The sequence below is a fragment of the Podarcis cretensis genome (genome assembly GCF_951804945.1).
Source record: "Podarcis cretensis genome assembly, chromosome: 16".
NCBI classification, from domain to species: Eukaryota; Metazoa; Chordata; class Lepidosauria; order Squamata; family Lacertidae; genus Podarcis; species Podarcis cretensis.
The window spans coordinates 22,901,761-22,914,033 of NC_137186.1; the positions used below are offsets into that span (position 1 = coordinate 22,901,761).

At 48.6% G+C, this 12,273-nt stretch overlaps 1 protein-coding gene across 3 annotated transcripts in view; it reads right to left on the minus strand.

The window, feature by feature from the left end:
- CFAP73 (cilia and flagella associated protein 73) overlaps positions 1-9,606 on the minus strand; it is a 12,797-nt gene extending 3,191 nt beyond the window's left edge. The window contains exons 1-7 of one of the 3 annotated variants that reach the window (XM_079956982.1): positions 9,387-9,604; positions 7,678-7,783; positions 6,276-6,380; positions 5,971-6,171; positions 4,002-4,223; positions 2,181-2,339; positions 904-1,041 (exon numbers count right to left, since the gene is read on the minus strand). In XM_079956982.1, coding sequence (XP_079813108.1) covers positions 922-1,041; positions 2,181-2,339; positions 4,002-4,223; positions 5,971-6,171; positions 6,276-6,380; positions 7,678-7,783; positions 9,387-9,445 — 972 coding nt within the window. In that variant the 5' untranslated portion in view covers positions 9,446-9,604 and the 3' untranslated portion in view covers positions 904-921. Of the gene's footprint in view, positions 1-903; positions 1,042-2,180; positions 2,340-4,001; positions 4,224-5,970; positions 6,172-6,275; positions 6,381-7,677; positions 7,784-9,386 lie in introns of all 3 variants that reach the window. The other 2 variants (XM_079956981.1, XM_079956983.1) reach the window with 2 other exon arrangements.
- Between the last annotated feature and the right edge of the window lie 2,667 nt (positions 9,607-12,273).

A 12,273-nucleotide genomic window follows, 5' to 3' on the forward strand; every position in this document is an offset into this window, starting at 1 on the left:
CACGGAAGGCGGTCCCCGCTCTGCACCATACCAGTTTAGCACAGTGCACGGGAGTCAACTGAGCGGGTGGCGGGGGTCCATGGGCCAGTTAAACAACCCCCATGGGCCACTTGTGGGCCATGGGCCTTAGGTTGCCGATCCCTGGCCTAGCACCTTCACTGCAGAGCTTTTGGCAAATGCCAAAGGCACACGTCTTCTCTGGCCTTTGGCACCTGAGATCTGAGTTTTCAGGGCCCAGCTAATTCCTGAGACTGTAACCTGTTTTGTTGTTGTTTAGTCATTTAGTTGTGTGACTCTTCGTGACCCCATGGACCAGAGCACGCCAGGCACTCCTGTCTTCCACTGCCTCCCGCAGTTTGGTCAAACTCACGCTGGTAGCTTCAAGAACACTATCCAACCATCTCGTCCTCTGTCGTCCCCTTTCCCAACATCAGGGTCTTTTCCAGGGAGTCTTCTCTTCTCATGAGGTGGCCAAAGTACTGGAGCCTCAGCTTCATGATCTGTCCTTCCAGTGAGCACTCAGGGCTGATTTCCTTCAGAATGGAGAGGTTTGATCTTCTTGCAGTCCATGGGACTCTCAAGAGTCTCCTCCAGCACCATAATTCAAAAGCATCAATTCTTCGGCAATCAGCCTTCTTTATGGTCCAGCTCTCACTTCCATACATCACTACTGGGAAAACCATAGCTTTAAATATACGGACCTTTGTTGGCAAGGTGATGTCTCTGCTTTTTAAGATGCTGTCTAGGTTTGTCATTGCTTTCCTCCCAAGAAGCAGGCGTCTTTTAATTTTGTAACCTGTTTTAACTTTTCTTAATTCTGAATTTTAAAGGGCTGTAACCTGTCCTGGGACCTGCTGGTTGAAGGACTGGTAATAAATTTGATGGTGATGATAATAAACTCACCCCAGGCGGTCAAGGTGGTTAGCTGGGGTCTGTCTCAGAGCGAGAGGCTGCTGTTGTTTCTGGCTGAGGGACTGGCGTGGGTTCCCCTTTGCGGAAGTTGGCCAGGATGTCGTTCAAGTCCACCACACAAAGCTCAACCTGGTGGCATCAGAGCAACAGAGATTCGTAAAAAGATTCAGTCTGGGGAAAACATGTATTTCATGACTGTAAAATGAAAAACAAACTCAAAGTGGTTTACTAAAGAGATAAAAGAATAAAATTATCAATAAGAATAACGGAAAGACCTTTGGAAAGTTAAATAACAATAGACTAAATTTTGCCAATTTGCTGCCAGGCTAACTTCAAGGCGTTTCCTATTCTTAAAAGCAACCCTTAACAGCTTGGAATCGGTTTACTTGTGGGATCGCCTTGCTCCTTATGCGCCCACCTGACAGCTCCAATCTGCAGAACTCACATGATTGTGCAGATTGCACATCATAATAAATCAATATCTTAATGCTGCAGTACCCCACCCCAACTTGGGAACTCCCTGCAGGTGCTTCGCTATACTCTGCTATAAATATTTTTGGATGACAAGCGTACCCAGACACGTAAAACACCGGCAAGCATTTTAAACTAGCTTTTTTTGTTTAGCTTATTGTCAATTATTTTTAAATGTTTACCATAGTTGTTGTTTAAACGTGTATATACTGACCATTTTGTTGTTTTATTCTTTTTGTAAACCACTCTGAGGGTGGGTTTCTGGGGTTCTTTTAAAAAATCAACTGAGATACCAATTTTTGTGAAATGAAATAATTTGAATAAATCCCGCCCCCTGCTGACAAACCCTATTGCCATGCTGAGGGAACAGGTTTTTTTTGTGGGGGGTGGTAAACGCAACCCCCTTACCCCACCCCATTCTGAAGGAGATTCATACAAACAAGACCTCTTTTTGTCTAATTCTTGGGGAAGGCTTTGGGTTTTTTGGGTAAGGAGCAGAGGGTGGGGTAAAGAAGGAAATTAAAGAGGAAAGGAGCGAATGTAAGCGCTCTGCTGAATCAGACCAAAGGCTCAGGCAGCTGGAAAGCTGCCATTTTAAACTGCCAACAGAGCAGGCACAGTGCCGGGCATTCAAGGACAGTGTGGGAATTTAAAACGGCAGCAGTCCAGGCCCATCAACCTCAGAGAGGCCCAAGATTGGTGTCTGAACTGATGGACCTTTCTGGGGCCCTGTTAAGTTGCCCACTGCTTGCAAAGCTCCCAATAAGCCGCTTAAAAGGAGGGGCCTTCCCACTGACCGCATCGAGTTGGGCTGCCGTGTCTTCCATAGGCACGTCGGCTGGCAGCTTCCTGTGCTTGGCAACCATCTGGAAGAGGTTCAAAGCTGCCAGCTTGATCCGCCCAAGTTCCAACGTCTTGTCGGCAGCGGTGTTCTGGATGCAAACCCAGTTAGACTCCTGCAGTAGGCCAGTGTGATAGGAATTTTTATGGTCTTAGATATATGGTAATGTTCATAAGTGTACCAACCAAGCACGTACATAGATCAGCACAGGAAGACCGACCTAGAACCATTTTGATTCCTAAACTGAGCAAATGTTTTCTCTGCAAGGTCAAAGTGTGAAACCTCCCATTGTCTCTTTCCTCACAAATCCTGTCTTAAGGGCACATTTAAGATATGAATAGGGTGTGAGCCTGTGACCTGGCCCAGGAACTAAGTATTTATCATTACAAGAGACTAGCCAGGCTCCCCAGGAAATCTAATCAAGTAACCTGCCAGGAGATAAACACCGACAGGCAGTGGCGTGGGGGGTGCAGGGGGGGCCGGCCGCACCGGGCGCAACCTCTGAGGGGGCACGCTCGCACTCGCAGCTCTCTGCCCGAGTGTTAAAATCCACGGGTTAGGGGGCACAAATTATTTGCCTTGCCCCGGGTGCTGACAACCCACGCTACGCCACTGCCAACAGGAGAAAAACAACATTCAAATTTCTGTTTAGACCGCCTTTTCTGTGATGTAGGTATAATGTATCTGAGGGGTGGTCTTAAGTTACACCCCTTCTGTGATGTATGTATGATGTTTCTGGGGGTGGTCTTGATCTACAGGGTGGCAATTTCAAAAGTCTTTATAAGGCCTTACGTGCCATTTTTCTGGGTTCCTCCTCTCTCCTGTGGGTGAGGGGAGCACCCTGTTGCAACAGATCAATAAAGATCAAGCTTACTAGCAAGAAGAGAGTTAGAGGTGCCTCTCGCCTCTTTCATGCATGTGTGAGGAACTTTGGGCCCTGTGGGTGTTGCTGAACTACGACTCCCATCAGCGCCAGCAAGCGTGGCCCATGAGCAGGGATTGTGGGAGCTGTAGTTCAGCAAAACATCTGGAGGGCCAAAGGCCCTGCATGTGCCTAGGCTTTGTGTATTTTGTTTATTTCCCACCTTATTCTCTATAAAGAGCTTGAGGCAGCATGCTTGGTTCTCCCCTTCCTCATTTTAATCCCCACAACAACCCTGTGAGGTAGGTTAGGCTGAGGGGCCTTGACTGGCCCAAGGTCACTCCCAGTGAGTTTCATGGCTAAGTGGGGATTTGAACCCTGGTCTCTCACAGGTGCTAATCTGACCCTCTAACCGCTCTACCCAAATGGCCACATTACTTTCATGCACAGAGTTTCTGAGTACAGGGTGGGGGCAAACTACCCCAGAAGGAGCACGACATGTCCCCCACCAGAGTTACTACCCCTCCCCAATATCCCCATATGCATAAAATTCTAGAAATCAGCTATTATGGGAATATGTGTTCTACATTGCCTAGGGATGCCGTGTCCCCAAAGTGAAAAGAGGGACAGAGTTGTTCAGCTTTTGAGGGGGTAAATCTCACCCCCCCCAAAAAAAAAAAAAAGATTTGGGGCTTTTCTTTGATTTTCAAAGATTTTTTTTAAAAAAACAAAAATGGCCCAATTTGACATAGGGTTTCCCCGGACATTTTGCCGATTAGGCAAAAACCCATGCAAACGCCATTTTTCTGAGTGATTCCCAGACGTATCCGGGGAAACCCAGATGTACGGCAGCCTGCCGATCTCTGACGGAATAGAAAGGTTTTTGACTGTTTTTGCTGGATCCCGACGTCTTACCAGTTCCAGGACCCTGGTCTGGGCTTGCTCCAGCTGCGCCTGTAGTTCAGCCACCCGGTTGTTTTGCTGCAAGATCTGGTTGCTGCTTTCCTCCGTGTAGCGCTGCAGGCGGGCACGCTCCTCCTCCACGGCTTCCTGGCCAAAGAGCTCCCTCTGGGCCAAGGTGGCCTGGGTGGCCACCAGAGCCTGGAACTGGGCAATCAGCTCTGAGATGCCCTGAAACTGGGATGGATAAGAGGATGGAGAGTAAAGGCATCCTTGAACAGTCTGTACAGGACTACAATTCACATTATCCCTGACCATTAGCCATTGCTGTTGGAGCTTCCTGCAGCCAATCAGAAGCAGCGCTTTGGTTTCCGAACATTTTGGAAGTCGAACGGATTTCCAGAGCAGATTCCATTCGACTTCCGAGATACGACTCTACTAGCCATGGGAAAGTGAAATATACTCAGAGTCGAGAGTGGATTTCATGCTCTTTATTCAGCTCATAGTGGTGAAGAGGAATAGAAGTTCCCCCAGAATGTCTGCCTTTGTTGTAAAATAAAAAATATGCCCTTTTCCCTTATGGGGTATCCAAGAGCCCATATAGAGTCCTTACATCGGTTCCCTATTGGTAGGAGAAAATAACAGAGGCCAACCAGAGAATATTGAGAAGCAAAGCAGCTAGTAAGCTTGATCTTTATTGATCTGTTGCAACAGGGTGCTCCCCTCACGTGCAGGAGAGAGGAGGAACCCAGAAAAATGGCGCGCAAGGCCTTATAAAGACTTTTGAAATTCCCATTCTCTAGATCAAGACCACCCCCCAGAAACATTATGCATGCATCACAGAAGGGGTGTAACCTAAGACCACCCCTCAGATCCATCCCACCTACATCACAGAAATTTAAATGTTGTGTTTCTCCTGTCACAGTTTATCTCCTGTCTGCCAAGTTACTTGATTGGATTGCCTGGGGAGCCTGGCCAGTCTTTTGTAGTGGTAAAATACTTATTTCCTGGGCCAGGTCACAGGCTCACACCCTATTCAAACAGACATATCCTTGAGACAGGATTTGTGAGGAAAGAGACAATGGGGAGGCTTTTCCAGTTTAACCTTGCAGAGAAAGGATTTGGTCAGTTTAGGAATCAAAATGGTTCCAGGTTGGTCTTCCTGTGTTGATCTATGTATGTGCAGTTATGAACATTGCCATATATCTAAGACCATAAAATTCCTATCACACCTTATATACATTATTTACACCATGGGCCCCACGTGATTGGCTAATTCCGGGATTCTCCTGTAGGCCAATCAGGTTGCGGATTCCCTTCCACCTGGAGCTGGATTGGGTGCCTCCTGTGGACCAATCAGACTGCTGCATTCTGAATCCTATTGTTCTAGGACCAACCAGACTGCTGCATTCTGAATCCTATTGTTCTAGGACCAATCCGACTGCTGCATTTTGGATCCTATTGTTCTAGGACCAATCAGACTGCTGCATTTTGGATCCTATTCAACTCAGTACATAACAGAAAGCATCCAGGGACACAGCTCAGTGCCGGAGCATCTGCTTTGTGTGCAGAAGGTCCCAGATCCATTCCCCAGGATCTCCAGGTAGAGCCGGGAATGTCTGAAACCATGGAGAAACCAGCTGCCATTCAGCACAGACAATACAGTGCAGGCAATGTTCTGACTTGGTAAAAGACAGCCACCTATGTCATGATGGCCACAGCTTAGTCGTAGAGTTTCTTGCATGCAGAAGGTCGCAGGTTCAATCCCTGGCAACTCCAGGCAGGACTTGGGCAGCTGCTGCCAGTCAGTGCAGGCAGTACAGAGCTAGATGGACCAATGGATCCAATACAGTATAGTACAGCTTCCTATGTTCTGGCTGAAGGCCTTGACTTGTGCCACAAACTTCACACGGGGAGGGTTTTGGGGGGTCCTCCTAGCATCTCCTCTCAGGCTCCTGCTCTCTCAATCTCCCCACCTTCTCACCTGCTCCGTCTTTTCCAGAACTTTCTGCAAATACTCTGGGAAGGCCTTGTGTCTCTCCAGCTGCCACTGCAGCTTGTCCTTCACGGCCAGCAGGTGTGCAATCTCCTCCTTGAGGCGCTGGGCTTCCGCCACTCTCTGGGCCGCTTGTTGCTTCTCCTCGCCAGCCTTCCGCAGAGCCCGGCTCCGCTTGGCATCATTGTCCTACGGGAGATGGGCCTACGGATCACAAGAGCTGCACAGAGAGCCCTAGCTGCACCCCTGCCGACCACACCACCACATCACTCATCCCCTGAGCGCTTACAGACCTTCAGGAACTTGTCAAACTTTAAAATGGACTTTTTGAGCTGGGCCTCTTTGAGCTCCAGTTCCTTCCGCCGTTGCTGCAGCTCTTCCATTTTCAACTGGAATTCCTTGGAAGGGGGGGGGCAAAGGAATGTCAGTCGGGGAGGAGTCAGGCAGGAGAGATTTCTCTTTCTCTTTTTCTTATTGGCTTACTACCTCAGTAGACGGTGGGAATGCTTTGGATGTAATTTATCTTGGTTACAGCACAACATTTCTCAAAGTTCCCTGCGTTGTTGTCATAGTTAGCCAACTGGGCACATTCAAGCTAAATGTAAGACAGAGGGGCCTGTAAGACAGAGTTGTTCCACCTGGCCTTTGGCTTAGAATCAGTTTGATTCCCTCCCCATCTTTCTTTTTCCTTTCTCCTCCTGTGAAGAGGCTGCATCCTAATGTTTTAATGTTGTATTTTAATCTTGTTTTTTAAATTGTATTTTAATCAACTTGTTTTTATGATTGGTTGTTAGCCGCCCTGAGCCCGGTCTTGGCTGGGGAGGGTGGGGTATAAATAAAATTTATTATTATTATTATTATTATTATTATTATTATTATTATTATTAAATAATACCATCACGTGGAGCTGGAGCTGGTTGGAAAACCACCCTCATCGAGGGCTCCCGATCAGTGTAGACCACACTGAGGTACATGGACCAGTGGCATGGGCCCCTGACCATTAGGTCCAGTCGTGACCGACTCTGGGGTTGCGGCGCTCATCTTGCTTTACAGGCCAAGGGAGCCGGCATACAGATTCCGGGTCATGTGGCCAGCATGACTAAGCCGCTTCTGGCAAACCAGAGCAACACACGGAAACGCCGTTTACCTTCCCACCGGAGTGGTACCTATTTATCTACTTGCACTTTGACGTGCTTTCAAACTGCTAGGTTGGCAGGAGCAGGGACTGAGAAACGGGAGCTCACCCCTTCGCGGGGATTCGAACAGCTGACCTTCTGATCAGCAGGCCCTGGGCTCTGTGGTTTAACCCACAGTGCCACCCGCGTCCCTAATGCCTGATGTAGGTCTTTCTTATATGAAGCCAAACAGTGAGGGATGGTCCATGAGGTGAAGGAGCAACTGCCTCACTAACCTCATCAGCCCTCTCCCCTGACTACCTTCTTTCTTACAACCAGTCCAAAAGTAAGCCCTGGCTGTCATCTTCTTCCTTCTCCTCCATCTCTGTGTTGCCCTTCTAGAACTCAGCAGAGAGGAGGAGGAGGACAAAATAGGATCAGTCAGACCTGCCTGTCAGTGGCTGTGGCGCCATCTACTGTTGGACTCCCTGCCTTCTCCCCAACCACTCCCAACTGGCTCTCCAGCCACCACTTGGTCCAAGAGATGGTTTGGAGTGGTTCTCCAAAGAGTTTGCATTACCTCTTTCTGGGCCAATAGAGCTTGTTCCACCTCTGCCAGTTCCCTTTGTTTCTCCAGCAGACAGCAAGCAGGGGGCAAAAAGTCCTCTTCTCTTTCAGGAATTTTCCTGAAACAGGCACACAGAAGGGTGTCAAAAGCCCTGTCCAAACTTCGTCCAGGAAATGCATCGAGGGAGACAGGCTAGTCTAGCGTCACACCACTGCATCTGCAGTTACATATTTTGCAGGCTGCAATGTCTAAGGTCACATCCACTATACACAGGAAGCGCATGGCTTCCCCCAGAGAATCCTGGGAATTGTGGTTTGTTAAGGACGCTAGGAACTATAGCTCTGTACGTTTGCAAGCACAATTCAGAGTGTTGGTGCTGACCTTTAAAGCCCTGAACGGCCTCGGCCCTGTACAGTCATACCTCGGGTTAAAGTTGCTTTGGGTTAAATCTTTTCAGGTTGCATCCTGTGGTGACCCGGAAGTAACGGAACGGGTTACTTCCAGGTTTCGCCACTTGCGCATGTGCAGGCGCTTAAAATGACATCATGCGCAGACACGGCGAATCATGACCCGCAGACGCACAGACGCGGGTTGCGTTCTGCTCAGGATGCGAACGGGGTTCTGGAACGGATCCCGTTCACATCCAGAGGTACCACTGTATACCTGAAGGAACATCTCCACCCCCATCATTCAGCCCAGACACTGAGCTCCCGCTCCGAGGGCCTTCTGGCAGTTCCCTCACTGTGGGAAGTGAGGTTACAGGGAACCAGACAAAGGGCCTTCTGGAACGCCCTCCCATCAGATGTCAAAGAAATAAACAACTATCTGACTTTTAGAAGACATCTGAAGGCAGCCCTGCTTAGGGAGGTTTTTAATGTTTGATGTTTTATCGTGGTTTTAATATTCTGTTGGGATCTGCCCAGGGTGGCTGGGGAAACCCAGCCAGATGGGTGGGGTATAAATACCGGTAATAAAAATTATTATTTTATTATCATCTGTCAAAGTTGTAGGCTACATTCACTGTATACAACCTCATGCACTATGACACTTAAACAGTAATGGCTTCCCCCAGAGAATCCTGGGAACTGTGCTTTGATAAGGATGCTGCCACACACATACACACACCATTCCCCTCACAGAGCTACAGTTCCAAAGTTTCCTGGGAAGGCAGATTGATTGCAAAAACTTTCTGGAAATTGTAGCTCTGTGAGGGGAATAGTGAGGATCTCCAAATAACTCTCTGCACCCTTAACAAACTTCAGTCCCCATCATTCTTTGAGCGAATGACCTGCTTGTTAATGTGGTACAGATGCACAATACCCACATGACCCCTAGTCTGCAAATGTTTTTAGAGGGGATTCTTTCCATGGGCGTAGCCAGGATTTTTGTTGGGGGTGCAAGCTTTTGGGGGGGGGGGCAGAACCTCAGATTTGTATTGATTTGTATTATTTTTTCCTGATTTTGGGGGGGCAGCTTCCCCCTGCCCCTCCCCCTTGGCTACGCCCATGATTACTTCCATGCCCCCCTTGAAGGTGCTGGGAATCGATGCTGCGTCCTGGGACTTTTTGCACTAGCAAAGCGCGTTGATCTACCGCTGAGGCCCTTCCTTTTAACCCTTGCGGAAACTTCGCCCGCTACTGTACAATCAGTACAGTCTCCAAGCCAGTGTCCTCTTCTCTCTTTGACCCTCCCCCCAAAAAAAACACCCAACCCCCACTTACATCATTTGCAGTTTGTCTAGCAAAGCCGCGCGCACTCTCTCCTCCAAATCCGAATCCATCGCCGCTTGTCCAAAGCCTCCCTTTCCTCTCCTGCGGCCGAACTTGCAGCCCGCGAAAGAAGAGGAACAAAACAATAATAGGCGAAGCAGACTTTTTTTTTTTTTTGATTGCCGGAGCAGCGCGAGACCCAGCTGCCCGTTGCTAAGGAGACGGCCAGCACAACGTTCTGTTGCCATGGCGACGCGTCCGCCAGAGCTGAGCTGCGCTGCGCGTGGAAGTCTCTCCCCCCCCCCCTCGCTTGTGCAACATAGTAAAATAGCTGAATGGCGAAAGAAGGCGCGCCTTTCTCGCAGTCTCTCCCCCGCATTATGCATTACACTTTTTAAACATCTATTCATCTATTCATTTATTTTTCTATTATAAATGCGGAGTGTTTTTTTCCTGCACCGCTGCCCAAACTGGCTTCATTCTAACACAGCCTTTCTCAACTTGTGTGTCCCCAGATGTTGCTGAACTACAACTCTCATCACCCCTAGCTAGCAAGGCCAGGGCTCAGGGATGATGAGAGTTGTAGTCCAACAACATCTGGGGACCCACAGGTTGAGAACCGCTGTTTCGCTCTAGAACAGGGGTGGATGGCCTTTTGGTCTGCAGAACTACAGCTCCCATTAGCCCCATCAAGTGTGGCCAATAGCTAGGGGTGATGGGAGTTGTAGCTTGGTAGCATTTGTAAACGGCTTTGAGGTCCGTCCCCACCCCCAATGCAGCGGTGTATAAATCTGGTGAAATAAAACAAACACCTAGAGGGAATTCTGGATGCTAAATACACACTGTTCACGAAAAGCACACCCTCCAAAGAATCATGGGAACTGTAGTTTATCCCTCACAGAGCTATCCTTCCCAGCACTCTTGAAAACTACGGTTCTCAGGATTCGGGGGCGGGGGGGGCGCTTTAAAATTGACACACACCAAACTGAAGCTCCTCAGATTCCTTTGGGACTCGTTAGGAAAATGTAAAGCGTGCAAAATGTTTATAGCTCAGAATGTAGGGGAACGGCTGTGGTTCAGTGGTCAGAGCATCCGCTTTGCATGCAGAAGTTGAGGTTCAAGTTGCAAGTTTGATCCCCAGTATTTCCAGTTAGGCTGGGGAAGTGTCTGAAAACCTTTGGAGAGCTACTGCCAGTCTGTGTAGACAATACTGAGCTAGATGAACCATGGGTCTGACTCAATATAAGGCTTAGATTAGAATGATTTGCTTATTGTAATGGTAAACATGTCCTTTTTTATCATTCTAGTGGTGTGATCAATACATTCATTAAGTAACTTAAAATAATTTGGAAATGGCAGGTTGCTATTATCTGGCCTACTCCCACTTCAAGTAGGGTGATTTTTTTAAATCAAATCAAATCAAATCCAAAATAATAATCAAAATATTTTTCGCACCAGACTTTTGAAAGCAGAGATAATTGGGAGAGAAACCCAGCCGAGAGATCCAGGCTGGCTGGATCGTGTCAGAAATTAATAAGTCTCCTGTTAGACACCAGTCTCAAGCCTGAGTGCGTCTTCTAAAGTTTCTCACCCACGCACTGCAATTAAGAATGCCACTAATGATGAGTGAGAAATGGATTCCGGGGCCCAGGAAGAAAACAGGATGTTTGTCCTTTCAATTCCTCCTCCTGCAAAAGATCACAGGGCCAAAGGCAGAGTTGGAAGGGAAGCAAGGGCAATTTAACTCTTCATGTTTTCTTTTTGTAGCAAAATGGTTTTGTGGAAGTCAGCACACGGGTCACATTTCCCCCCCATGGGCAACTGTTTGGGGCATAGCCGTCAACTTACAGAGTTGAAAATAAGGGACCAGCAGCCAAAATAAGGGATTTTCCAGGCACAGGTATGTTCGACTTCTGAGCCCCTCTGAGCCAAAGGCAGAAAGCCCAGCCAGCAGCCAAATGAAGCTTCATCAATAAGGGACAGCAGCGGGACATGGCGCTGGGATAAGGGACTGTCCCGCCAAATAAGGGACACTTGACAGCTATGGTTTGGTGGCTGCATGCCAGGTCTGGCAGGAACCGAGCCACAGGCATAGAATCATAGAATTGTAGAGTTGGAAGGGGACCCCAAAGGTCATTTAGTCCAACCCCCTGCAATCTTTCACCCAAAGTGGAGCTTGCACCCTCAACCTTGAGATTAAGAGACTCATGCTCTACCAATGGAGCTGTCCATCAGACATGACGCCTTTCTGGAGCCAGCTGGAACCAGCCACACAAAAGACAGAGGTTCACACACACACACACACACACACACACACACACACACCATCTCTCCATCCTTCATCTAGGCAAGCAAAAGCCATTTTCAAAGTTCCAGGAGACATTCCAGAGTCCAGCCAGACAATAGCACTCCAGATTGCAGAGGAGGACTGGGGAGGGGTGTGGCTTGTGGGGAGACATGGCTTAGAGTCCCTGGAGGGCTGCATTTGGCTACACCTGGGATTCGCCAATCCCTACACCTGGGATTCGCCAGCTCTGATATAAGTCAAGAGAACAACAGCTATAGGAGAAAATACCACAATTAGCAGTCCATTAGACCTCATGCATAAAAGGTAAAGGGACCCCTGGCCATTAGGTCCAGTCGTGACTGACTCTGGGGTTGCGGTGCTCATCTTGCTTTATTGGCCGAGGGAGCCGGTGTACAGCTTCCGGGTCATGTGGCCAGCATGACTAAGCCGCTTCTGGTGAACCAGAGCAGGTTTTCAAACTGCTAGGTTGGCAGGAGCAAGGACCGAGCAACAGGAGCTCGCCCCGTCACGGGGATTCGAACCGCTGACCTTCTGATCGGCAAGTCCTAGGCTCTGTGGTTTAACCCACAGTGCCACTCACGTCCCTGACCT